The 15547-nt window shown below is 42.2% G+C and overlaps 1 protein-coding gene across 1 annotated transcript; it reads left to right on the top strand.

Annotated features, from left to right (window-relative positions):
* Positions 1–10254: 10254 nt before the first annotated feature.
* On the top strand, positions 10255–12859 carry cdk5r1b (cyclin dependent kinase 5, regulatory subunit 1b (p35)). The gene has a single exon (XM_067969096.1). It carries the CDS (start codon positions 11105–11107, stop codon positions 12011–12013), a length of 909 nt encoding a protein of 302 aa, XP_067825197.1. The 5' UTR covers positions 10255–11104; the 3' UTR covers positions 12014–12859.
* Positions 12860–15547: the final 2688 nt, after the last annotated feature.

The following is a 15547-nucleotide window of genomic DNA, read 5'->3' as shown; positions in this document are numbered from 1 at the left end:
GTATAGCAACATTGTAAATGCATTCAGAAAGATCATTACAGTGCACCATGTCCAAGTGAATTCTTCCCCCATTGTAACTAATAAATTCACTTCAACCTTAAACAAAGTCAATAGAAGATAACAAGACTTGAGTCTTCACATGCATTTACATCATAACTTCAGGGTTGCTGTGAAGTGTTTTTGGCTTTGCATCTTTTCGAAACTTGTGTAGTGTAAATCACATTTTGAAGCTGAAGTGGAGTGAGCCTTCCTCCTTCACAGGGCCTCTCCCCACTTCGCTCTGGTGTCAGGTTAGGCCCTGCCTCCGGATTCAGGCTGCAGATACACAAATTGCAGTGTAAATGAACCATAGATGTACTAATGCTCAGAGCCACCGTGCCACCTCCTCACGGGGTCTCTTGTTTAATTCAGATCTTTGTCTTTAGTGACTTCATTGGTCAGGTGCTGGAAATTTCCTTGGAAGTTCTCCCGATCGGCTCCGGAACTTCAGCAGAAACACCGGATAGACACGTAAATCAGGAGAATCTGAGGAAATTCCTGGCAGTGGAGTTGGGAGTAATGCTAGTTGAAGCTCTATAGCATTCAAAACTTGCATTTGTAGAGCACAGTTAGTGTTGGTCTTTTCTATCTTCCTTACTCTAGATTTTTCACATTCCATATTTTAGATTATCCTCAGAGGTGAGTGGCAACTCCCTATGCTGTTACAAGTCTCTTCACTAGCCCTGCTATGTAGGTAAATACTCAGTAACTTGGAGGCCAAGTCATTAGATGTATTCAAGAAGGAGATAGATATATTTCTTAACACTAAAGGGATCAAGGGATATGGGGTAAAAACGGGAACAGGGTACTGAGACGATCAGCCATGATCATTTTGAATGGCGGAGCAGGCCTGAAGGGCCGAATGGCCTACTCTTGCTCCTATTTTCTATGTTTCTATGCCTGCGATAACAGATCAAAAAACCTTTGTTAGTTAATTTAGCTACTGGAATTATCCTCTGCCCACAGAGGATCTTTCTCCCATGTACAAAAAGTGGTAGAGCATCACATCAGGATTTGTTTCAGACTTCTGACCATTGAGCAAATTTATTTAACTCTAAACAATTCAATAAATAACATTCATTTATACTTACAGTAGAAATTTGTACTATCTAACTCCTTGGGAGAAAAAAAAACTAGTTTCTATTGAAAAGAATAGTAATTTTAGTATAACCATTTTAGCTTGACCAATTAGTCTAACATTAATTTGAGAAAACTTAGAATCCATAATTTGAGATGAAATTAGTGAGCATTTAGAAATGTATGGGATATCAGGCCTGCCAACTTGAATTTGTTAAAGGCAAGTTGTGTTTGACAAATTTAATAATGGGTTTTTGACTAAGTGATTGAATCGATAAAGTGAATGCAGTCGATGTGATGTATATGGATTTTCAGAAGTTCAACAAGGTTCACAGGAGGCTTGATTTGTTAAAAAATGAGGCGTATGATATAAGAGGAAATGTAGCAACATGGATAGAAAGTTGGTTGATCGACAGGAAACGAAGAGTTCGGGCAAATGGGTTATGCTTGGATTGTAGATGGGTTGGAAGTGGTGTACCCAGGGGTCAGTTCTGGGTCCAGTATTGCTTTCAACTTATATGGATGATTTGGACTTGGGCTTAGGGAGCACAATGTCAACATTTGCTGGTGACATAAAAGTAGAGGGTTTACAAACAGTAAAGTGGATTGTAAAAGACTCGAGGAGAATATTGACAGGTTAGTGGAATGGGCAGGTGCAATTTAATGTGGTTAAGCACAAGGTAATGCATCTTGGGATTAAAAAATAAAGAATGGGAGTACCCACTCAATGGAAGGACATTGAAGGGTGTGGATGAACAGAGACACCCAAGGGTTCAAATACATAGCTCACTAAAAGTTTGAATGCAAATAGATAAAGCCATAAAAAGACTAATAGCATTAAACATTTTATAAATAGGACATAGAGTACAAGAGCAAAGAGGTAACAAAATATTTGTACACAGTGATGGGTAGAATACTATGCAGTTTTGAGCACCTCCTTATGGAACGGACATTAAAGACATAAAGAGCATACAGTGTAGATTCAGCAGGAATCATGGGTGAGTGACTTCAGATTCTGGGATTATTTCTACTGGAACAGGGAAGGCTAAAATGAGATTGAATTAGAGGTTCTTAAAATTACGAAAGGTATTGACCGAATGAATGAGGGACGATTATTTCCTCTGCTTGGAGATTCAGTGATGAGGGGGTCATCAACTTAAAATTGTCACTAAGAAAGCGAATAGATACTTTGGAAAAATGAGCATGGAATGTGTTTTGCCACAGCGAGTAGTTGGGGCAATGGCCATTGCATCTTCTAAAATGAAAAGTAGATAAATAGTTGAAACAGAAGATGTAATGATAGGGAGAGAGCAAGGCAGTGGGACCAATTTTGGGCTGCTCTCGGGAAAGAGTTATTAGAGACCTGATGGGCTGAAAGGCTGCCGGTGCTGTAAAATTCGATGTTCCTATGGTTCTATATACATATTGATTTTTTTCCCCCCCCTTATAGCTTGTGCTGGTCTCCTTAGATTTAAAAAAAAATGGATCTCAATTCAAAAAAGGAACTGTCATTGATGTACATAACTGAATAAATCACTCTACGTTGTTTATGTTTGAATTATATGGCTTGCTTCCTCTCTCAAGCTTCTTACCTTGGTGAGCATTCAATAAAGCCTTTCAACAATTGTATCAATTAAGGCTGGGGACACGGAATTGAGCCGCAGCTGAATTACGGGGCTACATTTTCCTCCAGGGTGGTTTCGGCCATGGGAGGTGGGTCAGGGTGGGACTTCTGCCTGGGTCATGTGTCATTTAAACCTGCAGGTGGTATCTCAGCTGTACAGAAGCAGTGTCCCCCTTTTGGCCAGCGAGAAAAGTAAAATGACTGCATAGCAGTGCTAGAAGCAGGAGGAGCTGAATTTAAAAGGAGTCACAAGCCCCCTACAGGTGGCAAAAATCTTTGCCTTAACTGGTTTGGAAAGAGTTCACCAAGGGGCTGTTGGTATGAGGGTTGCCCAGAAGAGGGCGAGGTGACCAAAAGCAGGCCATCTCCCTCTCAGTCCCTTTGGCCTTCTTCCTGCTGCTCTCACAATCAGCCTTACTACCCATCTTCTGCTTTGGGTCGGTGCTACAGCGACGGGGGAAGGCAGGAAAAGCAGCCGTGATCCCAAGGCCCCTGCTCGGCATCGTTTAAATGCGGCAGGGCAGGTAAAGAAAGGGCTGCTGGCTGAAATCCTTGTTTTGGGGGGAGAAAAACTTATTTTGGTATTTTAGGGAGCAGGGATCCAGTGGTGGGTAATATGGGTTTATACACTGTCTGAAAGGGGAATGTAATGAGCCAAGGGCCTTTTGACTCAGGTAAGAATGCTACTAACTGAACCAAGTTTCCACTTAAATGCAGGGCCTAAAAATCTGCCGGCCATCTGGGACAGTCCAAACGAGAATCTGGCAGAAGAGCCGCACATTGAGCTGGGACGCAAATATTCCAGGGGCCAGCCTCTTCCCCACAATTTCCGTAGGATCTTGTTGATGGAGAGTGGGGTTGGGGGCAAACCCTCCACCCTCCCCAAACAAGGTCAGCAACAGAGGAGGGGGCAAGGTTGAAGACAGGGCCTCCAGCGTCTGCCAGAGCATGAGTGCGACCAGGCATAAAGTTCAGCAAACAGTGGATGCGAAACCCACCTGGGGTCCAGGCTTGGGTTGTGGCCTGAAGATTTTAAAGATTTCACACTTTATTTATTATAAAGTGTGAACGTGGAAGGTGCAATGGACACATTTCAGCAAACTTTCAGGGGAGGCCCCTGGTAGCCACACCCCAAGCCGATCCAGCACACACCACTGGGATTCCTGTCCCCTTCGGACAGGTAGATGCCCAAGATGTGCCTCGTTGCCATTATTTAAATTAAGTGACCTCTCCCTGATATTGGTGTTTTCAGCCCCACTGGATCAAACAAAGCTTCAGCACATATCCTTTATTTACACCTTACATGATTATTTGGGGAAATTTGTGCCCATATAGCACTTTATCCCATTGAAACAGCTCTGAAGTCCTATCCTATAATACATTTATTTTTGGAATACAGTGGCAGCCATTCCACACCAGCAACACCCACAAGCAGAAATCAGGTGAATGGCTGGTAAGGGTGGTCGTATTGTTTGAGGCAGGAATGTTGACCATGATCGAGTTGAGTAGCAAAAACAGATGGTTAGCCCCCACCTTCCAGAGAGGTAGCATTCAATTGCTATACCGGAACCGGTCAGAGGATGTCGCCCTTGTATGACTTTTCACACAAAGCGCTTTAACCGGACCCAATGGGTCCATGAGTCTATGTGACACTCGATGTAAATAAAGCACCGCGGGCTCCTGGGCAGAATTTAAATCACTTTTTTTAATGCCAGGGACAATCCAAATCCAAGGATCCAAAATCAGGCAATTATTTTGCACCCCCTCCCAATAAAATGAATTATAAAAACCCATGCACATGGAATCAAATTATTTAAATTGCTACAACCGCAAATCTGACACTGTTGGAAGGGGGGGCGGGTGGGATTTGCTCCAAGAGCAGTTTTAGCAGAAACCAAATAAACGCTTCCCACTTAAAGCGATCAGACGGGAAATGCTAACAGATTATTCCTCAAAACTTGGAGAGAAGCCGCGAGAGAGCGAGGAGAGAACAAGGAACCCTTAGTCTCACAGAGCCAAACTCGGAGCTTTTCATGAAACGAAAGCGTGGCATTTTATTTATCTGTTTATTCCGAGAATGCAAATTCTGCTATATTTCCATACAGCTCTGACAAAATGAGCCTACTGTTTCTGAGAGCATTGCACCTCAAACTGTCAGGGAGGATGTGGGGAGAATTACAATTTCCCCTATTTGTAGCTTTGTGGCAGGTTGATTTCCATATTCAACGAGAATGAACTGATTGCACGAGAGGTGGAGCTAACGATTAACCCTTAATGTCCGCGGGCAATTTCCAGAGGCTGTTCCTATTTACAATGCTATTTAATGAAGTTATGCTGCTGAATTTTACAGTGGGGAAGAAACTAAATTAAAAACCCTGTATTAGAAATCGGTTTTTATAAAGGAACAGCGTATTTGAAACACAGTGACTCGTACACATTTTTAAAACCATGTTAACTTCTCCCTAAAATTAATATTATTCAGACTTAAAGCTCAATTCAGAAACCACCTGTCTGCACAAACCATTCGACCAAATGCTGTGCAATATTAGCATTTGCTGCATGGCATCTTTATCAAATCTTATCTATATTACATAAAATAATTATAACAGGCTGGGCAAGGACCAAAACTTAGGTTTTGTCATTTTTTTTGTGCTCTGACATTGTAGGATGACAGCTACCTGGAGGATGCTGCAAAGAGAATTAAAGTATTTCAAAATGATTACATGCAGGATTAAAGATCGGCCAGAGTGGTGTTACAGCGTAGTAATACACCGAGGGGCTGAAATGAAACTGCAGGAGCAAGATTTGAACACTTTAATCTAATCAATGTGAACTTAACCTTAAGTGGGTTAAATTCTTGGAACACATGCCAATCCGAGTTGTACGTTATACTATTTTAAATGTAGTGTTTGGGGGAGCATTTTAATTCTGCAAGTCTTTTGCTGGGGAGGGGGCAGACTCCAAGTGACTCGAGTCAAGGTGCTGTAGGCCTACTTGATATGTACTACAGTGATAATGAATTTTAATTTTGTGCATGCAAAAGAAAGAAAGAACTTGCATTTATATAGCACCTTTCACCACCTCAGGATGTCCCAAATCCAATGAAATACTTTTGAAGCATAGTTACCATTGTAATCTAGGAAACACAGCAGCCAATTTGTGAACAGCAAGGGGCTCACAACTAGCAACATGATAATGACCAGATAATCTTTTTTAGTGATGTTGGATAATTTATTGGTCAGGACACCAGGAAGAACTCCCATGCTCTTCTTCAAATTGTTCCACGGGATCTTTTACATCCACCGTAAGAGGGCAGATAGGACCTTGACTTAACATCTCATCTGAAAGGCAGCATCTACTAACAATACAGCACTCCTTCAGTACTGTCAGCCTAAACTTTTGCTCAAGTACATGGAGTGGGATTTGAACCCACAACCTTCTGCTTTAGAAGTGAGAGTGCAACCCACTGAGCCACAGCAAACAGTGTACCTGTAAGTGACTATAATTGCGGGTTTCATGATTCACACTAAACCCCCTGAACAACACTTGAACAGTTTATAATGGTGTAAACCCAGAGCGTAGATCACTGCATTGAAATCACTTGGATGGGGCAGAGGATATGTGATTTTTTATTATACTGTAAAACTAATGGATGGTTTTATTCAGGGTTTCATTCATGTTTATACTGACAGCAGCTGTCAGCCCAGATGCCAACTACCAGAATCGTGTCATTGATGTCATTGTGATGTTCAAACCAAAAGATAAATGATGGTGGTGTCTGCGCTATTTCAATAAACACTGAATTCTTTGGCCAGTATAAATTGAGTAGTGGCTAATGACTAACTGGGATGAATTATGAGACAGTAAGGAGTTCAAATGACATGGTAAACCACAAGAGCAAAGCTTCAGTATATAACCACTGTCTGAGCTCCAAGATTAGGCTATGAGTGTTGTTGCCTCCATTAGTTAGCATGTTATAAACATGGTATACTGATATCAGTCCTTAGAATAGCACTCTTACGAACTAGTGGCCAGATGTGCTACACTCCATATGAATGTATTAAATATACAAATAAAAAGAAAAAAAAAACTAAATGCTGAAATAAAACAGAAGATGCTGGAAACACACAGCAGGTCAATCGCCTATATAACGAGAAAGGACAGACTAACCTTTAGGGCTCACCAGTCCTACTCAAAATGTCAATTTGTCTTTTCTGTCTACAGATGCTGACTGACCTGCTATGTATTACCAGCATTTTCTATCCTTGTTTGTGAAATATACACCTTTGTGTAAAATATCAATTTAAATGGCACTTTTCTAAACTTGTCACAAATTATGCCATAGTCTGTAAGCTAATGAATCCAGCACATGTTGATAGTTTCATTACATAGAATTACATCGAATTTACAGCACTGAAACAGGCCATTCGGCCCAACTGGTCAATACTTGTGTTTATGTTCCACGTGATCCTCCTCCCACCTTACTTCATCTAACCCGATAAACATATCCTTCTATTCCTTTCTCCCTCATGTACTTATCTAGCTACGCCTTAAATGCATCTATGGTACTCGCCTCAACTACTCCATGTGGTAGCGAGTTCCACATTCTCACCACTCTCTGAGTAAAGAACATCAACATGTTAATAAAGATTATTGAGGTCGATCGTTTACTTGACATGATCCCAAATATTCCTTACCATTCTTTTTTACCAACCTATGAAAAGTTCACAATCAAATTGATTTTGAGTGGTACTTCCCTTTGCCCTTATTTTATATTCTTAGTTAGCGCAAGAGTCATGATTGACTGAGGGCAAATACCACACCAGCCCCAGCAAGCTGCCTTATAAATGTGGCAAAGTTTAAAAATTAAACTCCCCATTCCACAAATACCCACTTTAGGATTTATGCTAATACTGTACCAATATATCAAACCGAGTAACGGCTCATCTCCTGTGGCACGACCTACCGAAAAAAATAAAAATCTCTCTTCTTGTAACTTTTTCTCTGTTTCTCTCCCATCCTCTAATTCTTTCTGTGTCCTCTGTGTCTCTCCGTCTTCCACTCTTTCACCTCTCTCTGTATGGCTGTTCCGCACTTTCTCTTGTCATCTCTCTGTTTGTCCTCAATCTTTTGGACACTCTTTTTGTCTCACTGTTTGTGTAATTCTGTCCTTCATCCTGTCTTCTCTCTCTTTTGTATGTTTCCACTGAGTGCACTCATGTTCCTTCCCTGAAAGAAAGAAAAGAAAGACTTCAGGATGTCCCAAAGCGTTTTACAGCCGATGAAGTATTTTATAAGGATAGTTCACTGTTGTACTGAATTTGTATATCTTAATATTTTCCAACGGTAAAGGCATGCAGCAAGGTGAGAGGCAAAGTGGACCTGCTCATGGGTAATGATATGGATCTGGTGGAGAAAGGCTGGGGTTGGGTGGAAGATGCTATAACACACATGGGGTAAGAGAAACTGCGGGTTGGGTCCAGGGCTGGGAGGATTAAGGGCCTTAAGCTAGCTGGGAACATGGGACTAAGACCTGATCTGGAAACCAGTAGCAGATCTGGCACCAGGTGTGGATGTTGTGTTAGATCTAGAATCATGACCCTAACTTCTCATGCTGATCCTATAACTCACTAATGCCTTCTCAATTATTTGTTACAGTACCATGCAGCATTCTATTGTACATCAGAAATACTAACACCCATCTTCACTGTAGCTCTTTTTAATCCTTCCATGGCAGTTTTGACTTGTTGCTGGGAAATACTTGGAACTAGATAGGTACGAGAACATCAAGATTTCAAACACATGCTCTGCTATTGCTGAGTCAACAATTTTTCTGTATAGTTTGTTCATTATAAATGATTTGTGACATATTTCTGCTTTGTTAAAACAAAATGGTTCAGTAAGTTGTTTTTGATAACTGTGGATAATATATATGCATAAGAAGGTAGAATTGGGCATTGTTACACACAGATGCATCAGTCCAGAGTAAATAGCCTGGGCTTTTATAATATTGCAGATCTTATTGGATTATTAGTAACTTTAATTTTCTGAACAGCCCATTTCAAGCACTCAACTCAAAATCAGTGGCCTCCAGGATAAGTCTGTGCTGTGCCACAAAATGGCCCAGATTTTACTGTCAAAATAACAGTGAGGCTAATGACGCTCACCGTTATTTATGCGCAAATCGGACAGCAACTTCAGGCGAGGGCAGGTGGGCGGTTAAACACGAAAATCCGCAAGTTGCTGTGTGAAAAGCGCCACCCCGCTGTTAACTTCGCGAAAACGGCATCTCGCCGTCTGATTCACCATTGAAATGCAATGAGCAGCGTGAAGTTCCTGTACTTGCACGGTAGATACGAACTAAACTCGCCACAGAAAGTTAGGGCTTGTCCGTCTCAGTCTAAGTACCCTATTTAACGGTGAGATAAGTCTTAATTACTGCCAAACAACCTTGGCACTGAAAATTAAGTATTACAAGTGTGGAGTCTCATTCCTTCAGCTTTTAATTGTTGTTGGAGATTTTTAAAAAAAATATTAATTACATTTTAAAAAACTTTTTCTTTCTCCTTTTCCTCTCTTTCTTAGTCCAATCTTTCTTTCCCTCTCTTTATTTCTCTTTCTGTACCTGATTTGACACTGAATTCACTATTCTAACTTGCACTTCCTGGTTCAGACTCTGCGATGTTCATTTCACAATCCTTCAATCTGATTGGTTAAGGAGATACACAGTTGCATGCCCTGTTCACACAGGTCCCAGATGCCCTGTAGAGGGCTCCCTGCCGTTTCCATCTCCCACTTACAGCAACTTGCAGTGCAAAATCTCATAGAAAATAAATGGGCAAAGGCAAGTCTAACCAACGGCAGGCGTTCGGCTACAGTAAATTCTGGCCCACTATATTTTACTTTGTAAAGTTAAAGAAAAAGTCTTTTACTAAACTGTCATCGTTTTATAACATAGATTTTCAAACCAGAATCTCTGGATCCTATGTGGTCAGTAAGGGAATCTCAGGGTTTCCCTTGGGTGACCGGACTTCTGAATTTTTTAAGTGTAGTCAAGTGTAATGTAGGGAACACGGCAGCCAATTTGCGCACAGCAAGATCCCACAATCAGCAATGCCATAATGACCAGATAATCTGTTTTTTTTTTAGTGATGTTGGTTGAAGGATAGATTTTGGCCAGGACATTGGGGAGAACTCCCCTGCTCTTCTTTGAAATAGTGCTATGGGATTTTTCTTTTAGGGCAGGCAGGGCTTCGGTTTAACCTCGCATCCAAAAGACGGCACCTCCGACAATGCAGCACTCCCAGCACTGCACTGGAGGGTCAGCCTAGATTATGCGCTCAAGTCTGAGGGACTTTGAACTCACGACCTACCGACTCAAGAGGCCAGAGTGCTACCAACTGAACCGGCAGCGAAAAGGTTAAGCCACATTATAATAAATTCCCCTTATTTGGAAGGCGTCGTGTGTTATGACTAGCGTGCCTGGAAGGAGGCGGAGTGTGTCAGAGCAAGAAAAAAAAACGGTATCAGTAAGACAGCAGCAGATACAAGGGCGAGAACCGGCGAGAGAGGTAGCGGCAAGTGAGCTGATCCTAGACGGGGGGGAAGCGAGAGGCAGCCGGAGCCCGGCAGTTGCTCAGCCCTTTGGCTCCGACCCTCACTTAACTCGGGAGCAAGAGGCTGGCCGCCTCTCCCTCAACATGCAGCCGGGAAAGCAACCGCCCGCTTAGAGAGAGAAAGAGAGAGACTTAACCGAGAGGGACCGGGGGAAACGATATTTATCCCCGGGAATACACACCCTGGTCCAACCGGGGGAAAGGGTCGCTTGTTGGAGCCCGGGGAAAGGAGAGGAGAGACGGGGCTGCGATCGAGCAGTGTTGCATTCTTCAAAAAGAGGAAGAAAAAGAAGGCTATTGTTCGGTTGACTTTGGGACAAATCGAGAGGATCTGCCATTTTACTGCAGCGTGGTGTCTGATCCAACACTGACACATCGCCATTAATCTCAGTGCTGCAGAATATCAGAAGGACCATATTTATATAACAAGATTGGGGTGGGGGGCAAAGGCTGGGATTTTGAGAGACTGGAGAAGATCTGGATTAAGTCCTTATTTTTTTTTTGCATTAAAAAAGAGAACACACTGCACGTTTGCAAGGTCCAGAGAGGCGGGTCTCCATCCTCCGCCCAGACGCAGTGAGACGGTCCCAAGCTGCCAACATCTGCAGCATCAACTCAAGAGAGTCAACACAAGGCAGCGCCGCCACCCCAAACCCATCACCGTCAGGCTCTTTCTCCCCCCCTCCCCTCCCTCCCCTCACCCCCAACCCACATCAACCACCAAGATCTCCACTGCCCAACTTTAGCCATGGGGACCGTCCTGTCTCTCTCGCCCAGCTACAGGAAGGCGGCTCTTTTCGAAGATGGCTCGGCCACGGTTGGCCAGTACACGGCCGTGCAGAACAGCAAGAACTCCAAGGAGAAGAACCTCAAGCGCCACTCCATCATCTCCGTGCTGCCCTGGAAACGCATCGTGGCCGTCTCCACCAAGAAGAAGAACTCCAAGAAGGTCAACCCCAACAACTACCAGAACAACGTGACCCACCTCAACAACGAGAACTTGAAGAAATCCCTGTCCTGTGCCAACTTGTCCACCTTCGCCCAGCCCCAACCCCCGGCCCAGCGCATCAACCAACTCCCCAGCAGCAAGAACAACGTCTCCTCGGTGAAGAAGACTCCTCACGGCACCAACGTCAACCCCACCTCTCCCAAGAGGGTCATCGTCCAGGCTTCTACCAGCGAGCTGCTCAAATGCCTGGGCGAGTTTCTGTGCCGCAGATGCTACCGGCTCAAGCACTTGTCCCCTACAGACCCCGTCCTGTGGCTCAGGAGCGTTGACCGTTCCTTGTTGCTCCAAGGTTGGCAGGACCAGGGCTTCGTCACGCCGGCCAACGTGGTCTTTGTTTACATGCTGTGCCGGGACGTGATTTCATCGGAGATCGCCACCGAGCACGAACTGCAAGCTACCCTGTTAACCTGCCTCTACCTGTCCTACTCCTACATGGGCAACGAGATCTCCTACCCGCTCAAACCTTTTCTAGTGGAGAGCTGTAAAGAAGCTTTCTGGGACCGGTGTCTCAGCATTATCAACGCCATGAGTGCTAAAATGCTCCAGATCAACGCGGACCCCCATTTCTTCACCCAGGTCTTCGCCGACCTGAAGAACGAGTGCAACCAAGACGAGCGTGGCCGAATGCTGATAGGCTTGGACCGATGACTGTTGGCTCGCCATGGCTGTATAATTATTCCAGAGACACAGACACATTAATATATATATCGAGAATCGATTAGAACGTAACCGATACCTCGATTTACTTGAGTGTGCAACATTTTGTTTTTGTTTCATGGGGTCTAGTACGAAAGGGATTTATTTCCATGCTGCTAAACTGTGTTTTAGAACAAATTTAAAAAATCCGTCCTGCAAAAACGGCACGTTTTTTGTCTCTCTCTCTCTCTCTTTAAATTGCTACAGTGGTATTGTGCATGCAAAGTATCTGTGTCCCTGAAATCTATTATTAGTACAACTGACTCCAGCAACAACAAAAAGAATCCACACGGCAAAAAAACACCAAGGGAAAAAAAAATATTGAGTATTTGGACAGGTTTTTTTTTTGTGAAATGTTTTAAAGAAGTATTTATCAACATGGAGACGAGGGGAGGGGGGGAAAGAATTAGTTTTTTTTGTCGTTCTCAGATGCACGTGTCTCCTGTTTCTCTCTGAAATCAGGTGACTGCGGAACCTGCAACGATGTGCCATTTTCACACGGAAGTCTTGTCGGATCGACTTCAGCTGTACATTTTGAAAGTGCTAATATATGAAAATGTTTTCCCAGTGCAATTTGTTATTTAAGGAAGAAAAAACGAAAATCTCTGTTGACTAAACGGTGTTACTTGTTGTATGTGTGTAGGATGTGTGTGTGTGTGTGTGCGTGTGTGTGGGTGAAATTGAGAGTATTGGTGTCACGATGCTGTAAACAGCGGTGGCTGTACTTTATGTTGATGTTTTTTTTAATTTTTATTTATTTTTGTACTGTGATGAATAAAATGCACTGATCATTCATGACTGATTGAGTCTGTTTGGGAGTTTTATTTAAGGTGACAATGTGGAACTTTAATGCACTATTGAAGCTTAACCCTTAAGGACATGGTTAGTTAAACAATCTCGGTTTCCAGTCAGGATGTCCTAATTTATAATTTATTGCTGCAAAAAATAGTTTAATATATTTATTCTAAAGCAATAGAACGGTCTGGTCATTTGTGCTATCATCCAATTTACTCATCAATATTCCAGCCAACACCTATCCTATGTTTATTTTAAACATCCTGTGTGTACGTATAACGTTTACATTGACCTGAAGTCTCTTAAAAAAGTTATTTCGAATTTGATGTTTGTGTTAATATTTCTGTGCCTGAAATTTCGAATTACTGCTAAATTTTGTATTAAATTGCCGGCGCAGTCATAGAATTTTCTCTTTGTGTGTATAATCACATGCCATTAAAAAAATCTTGAATTAAAGGGAAATTAGAAATTTTGAATTAGAAATAAACGTCAAGCTCCATTTGAACCAATGACGTCTTGATTTTACACGGTATAAAAAAAGCTGGAATTTCCAGTGATTTCTGTTGTCCTGCACTGTTTGGATTTGATTGACAGTATAAAGTAACAGCAACCGATCAAAGCAGTGTTATATCAGCCCTGTCTGAGGTTGACATACGTGAGAGTTTGTGTATTTATGGATAGGTATCAATCTGAACTCATATTTTCAACCATATCTCATATCTTCCCTGACATCAGTTCTCAGCACGGTGGAACAGGCATCAAGGCTAACAAGGAAATAAGGTCATCATACACTTCAAAAACAGGCAAATACAGATTGTACCCATTAAGAGCAAATAATAACCGTAATAGACAATTATCTTATAATCCTTTAGGAGTTTTCAATTCTTCCCTCATAATCTAACACATTCCTTCCACCGCTTCTGTAATGACCGCTGGCTCAATGGATTTCCAATATGACTCCAATTTTTATTAGTTTGTGAGGCTAGAAAAGGGTACTTTTTTATTATTTGAGTGCTCTAGGTTCCTGAAGAAACGTAAACCTTCATTCTTCTACATATTCACGTTTAATGCAAATTATTTAAATGTATAGTAAATTGCCCACTGTCAGTTGATGAATATAATTTATTTTGTGTACAAGTGGGGGACAGAGTTGGAGGACAGACTTCAAAAGTTTGCTCCATGGAACCACCTAGTGGCCAGAGCCTGCAACTACAATGTGACAGTTGAACTAGAAAAATTGAATGGGAAATGTTGACATAGCCCCTTACAATGGGAAATGTTGACATAAAGCATGACCTACAATTGTGACAACACAAAATAAGGTGTTTCCTAAATATGATTCTTACTAATATATAGATATAGGTGAGCTTAGTGCATTGGCTTGACACCTCTAATACTTGAGTTTATATCCAGCCAAAGCTGATGGGATGAAAATTTACTCTGTTGTCTATAAAGATCCTATGTGAAATGAGACAACTCTGTTTCCTGGTGGGCAATGGGTCAACAGCATTAAAAACTGCTCCTAATTTGTCACTAAATTGGCAGACTGGGGATGGCTGGGGTTAAGAAATGGAAAATGTTGCAAAGTTGCATTAGAGGTGCTCTTAAGATATACTAATGGGGCATAGTAGAGGGCCCTTGCCTCTAGGCAGTGTTATTCCCTGACTTGAGAGTGTTTGATGTTGAAACTGATTGCCTAAAATGATAAAATGCACTGCTATCCCTAACCTTGATATGCACATTCACCAAAAATCAGTACTGTATTTACAGAAGTATAAATAAAGATAATAAAGAAAGAAGGCAAAGTGTTTATCAGTTTGAAATTTAGCAACTACATTTCAAAAGTAATTGAGTGGCTGTACAGTACTTTGGAATGTCATAAGGACATGATGGGTGTTTTAAAATGCAAGTTCTCTTTCTCACAGGAGAAATGGAGGTGGAAAAAATCAGCCAGGGTTCCTGTTCTTGTTTGCTATCCAATGACCTGTGTTGGCAAGTATGTGTGTGTGAATGTCAGGACAAGATAGGATTGGGTTTGGCTATAATGTACCCTCTAATAATTGAGTGAATCACTGACAATCAGTCCATTGTCACAGATGGAGAATGTCCATGGAACCAAACGCCCAGCTTAAGTCCCTGTCTCCAGCAGAGGAGGGGAGAATCATAGAATCATTCAGCCCAGTAGGAGACCATTCGGCCCATTGGGCCTGTGCCGGCTCTCTGAAAGAGCTATCCAATTAGTCCCATTCCCCTGCTGTTTCCCCAAAGTGCTGCAAATTTTTCCTTTTTAAGTATACATCCAATTCCCCTTTGAAAGTTACTATTCAATCTGCTTCCACCACCCTTTCAGGCAGTGCATTCCAGATCATAACAACTCGCTGAGTAAAAAAATTTCTCCTCTCCTCCCTGGCTTTTTTGACAATTATCTTAAATCTGTGTCCTCTGATTACTAACCTTCCTGCCGGTGGAAACAGTTTCTCCCTATCTACTCTATCAAAACCCCTCATAATTTTGAACGCCTCTATTAAATCTCCCCTTAACCTCCTTTGCTCTAAGAAGAACAATCCAAGCTTCCCTAGTCTCTCCACATAACCAAATTCCCTCATTCCTGGTACCATTCTGGTAAATCTCTGCACCCTCTTCAAGGCCTTTCTAAAGTGTGGTGCCCAGAATTCGAGTGAAAACTGAAAA

Source organism: Heptranchias perlo, chromosome 30 (assembly GCF_035084215.1).
Source record: "Heptranchias perlo isolate sHepPer1 chromosome 30, sHepPer1.hap1, whole genome shotgun sequence".
NCBI lineage: Eukaryota > Metazoa > Chordata > Chondrichthyes > Hexanchiformes > Hexanchidae > Heptranchias > Heptranchias perlo.
This window is presented reverse-complemented; position numbering and strand designations above follow the sequence as displayed.